Source organism: Mus pahari, chromosome 1 (genome assembly GCF_900095145.1).
Source record: "Mus pahari chromosome 1, PAHARI_EIJ_v1.1, whole genome shotgun sequence".
In the NCBI taxonomy this organism is placed as follows: Eukaryota; Metazoa; Chordata; class Mammalia; order Rodentia; family Muridae; genus Mus; species Mus pahari.
In genome coordinates, this window is record NC_034590.1 from 58,369,721 (window position 1) to 58,371,251 (window position 1,531).

The window sequence follows — 1,531 nt, forward strand, 5'->3', positions numbered from 1 at the left end:
ATTTATCTCTAGACTCTTCAAATCCAAAAGAGGCATATCATGTTAGTGTCATAATTTATGTTACAGCCAACTATGCCATCCAAGTCAGTATTTCACAATCTTAGTCTTGAAATTTCCTCTGATATTTTAAACATACATGAATGTCATGACTTTATATCTGAATTTTTCTCATACAATTAGTCAATGAATTTAAGAAAATGACTTGTGTTTTTTGATATGTTTGTAATTAATGTAATGAATAGACTCAATCAATTTCAAGTACTTTTTCCATATTTTGAACAACTGAGTATTTTCCCTATCTCATGATCAAGTAACACTATTGGCAGAAAAAAATGGATAAATTATCACTACACTCCAAACAAAAAATTCATTTGTGCATGTGTTGCAGCATCAAATACAGTGAGAAAACAGTATTTGTAAAGCACAGTGAATCTTTAAAATTTTGTGAATATATATTACTTTTTCAGTACTGAATAGTTCTGATAAAGGTAGATTTTAGGAGTAGATAATGGATATGAGTGATATAACAAACTTTTAAATTTCTCTACTAATGTGTATGCATAGTTGAAACTAAAATGCAAATATGTTTTAGATATTCTCTTTTGTGAAGANCATACAATTTGTAAATCCTGCTGGAGACCTAGTGAACATGAACCAGAATAGAAAATTGGATGCAGAGTATGACATTTTCTATATCACAGATTTTCTAAAACAGGAAGGACTTAAAATGAAAATAGGAAGATTTTCTGGTCATTTTCCAAATGGTCAACAACTGTTTATATCTAATGAAATGATAGAGTGGGCTGCAGATATCAAGCAAGTAATTTAGTTTTAATTTTAATGCTTTACATGAAGAAAAACTACCTCTAATCTTGTCTACTTTTGTTTAGTTATGGAGTAAAATTTCTTTTTTCAATTTCCTCATTTGTTGACTTCCATCATCCAAATTCTCTCTCCCACTCCCACATTTCTCTCTTCATCTATTTGATTGGCATCTTACTCTTTCATGAGTGTTTCATGATATAAAAATCCCCATATATTAATAAAAATTTTATTAATAAAATTCAAAATAATGTAATTTTTCTTTATAACATGATACGGTGTGTAAAGGGAGGTCTTTCAGTGGCTTTTTCTTGTTTTCTTGTTTCTTGTTTCTTGCTTCTCTTATCTCTGCTATGTTTGACACATATGTTTAACTGGTTTTTTTTCTATAAAGTGTCCAATTTTCTTTAGACTCTAGCCTCCATGTGTAGTGTGCCTTGCAGACCAGGATTCAAAAAATACTTTCAGGAGGGAAAGGCTGTCTGCTGTTTTGATTGTTACCCCTGCCCAGAAAATGAAATTTCCAACATGACAGGTAAGGCTATGTTTTCTCAAAATAATAAAATTGCTTATATCTCCCGTATGCACATTTCCAAAAGTCCTTTGTGGATAGGAAAAGATGAGCATGGGAGATGTTCACATCTTCTGATATTTTGTTCAATTTCTTTCTTCAGAGACTTNAAGTTCTTGTTATATAAGTCATTCTCTT

General features: G+C 30.6%; 1 protein-coding gene across 1 annotated transcript in view; it reads left to right on the forward strand.

The window, feature by feature from the left end:
- LOC110318744 (vomeronasal type-2 receptor 116-like) overlaps positions 1–1,531 on the forward strand; it is a 16,695-nt gene that overhangs the window by 6,598 nt on the left and 8,566 nt on the right. The window contains exons 4-5 of the mRNA XM_021194030.1: positions 593–820; positions 1,234–1,357. Of these exons, the coding sequence (XP_021049689.1) occupies positions 593–820; positions 1,234–1,357 (352 nt within the window). The remainder of the gene's footprint in view (positions 1–592; positions 821–1,233; positions 1,358–1,531) is intronic.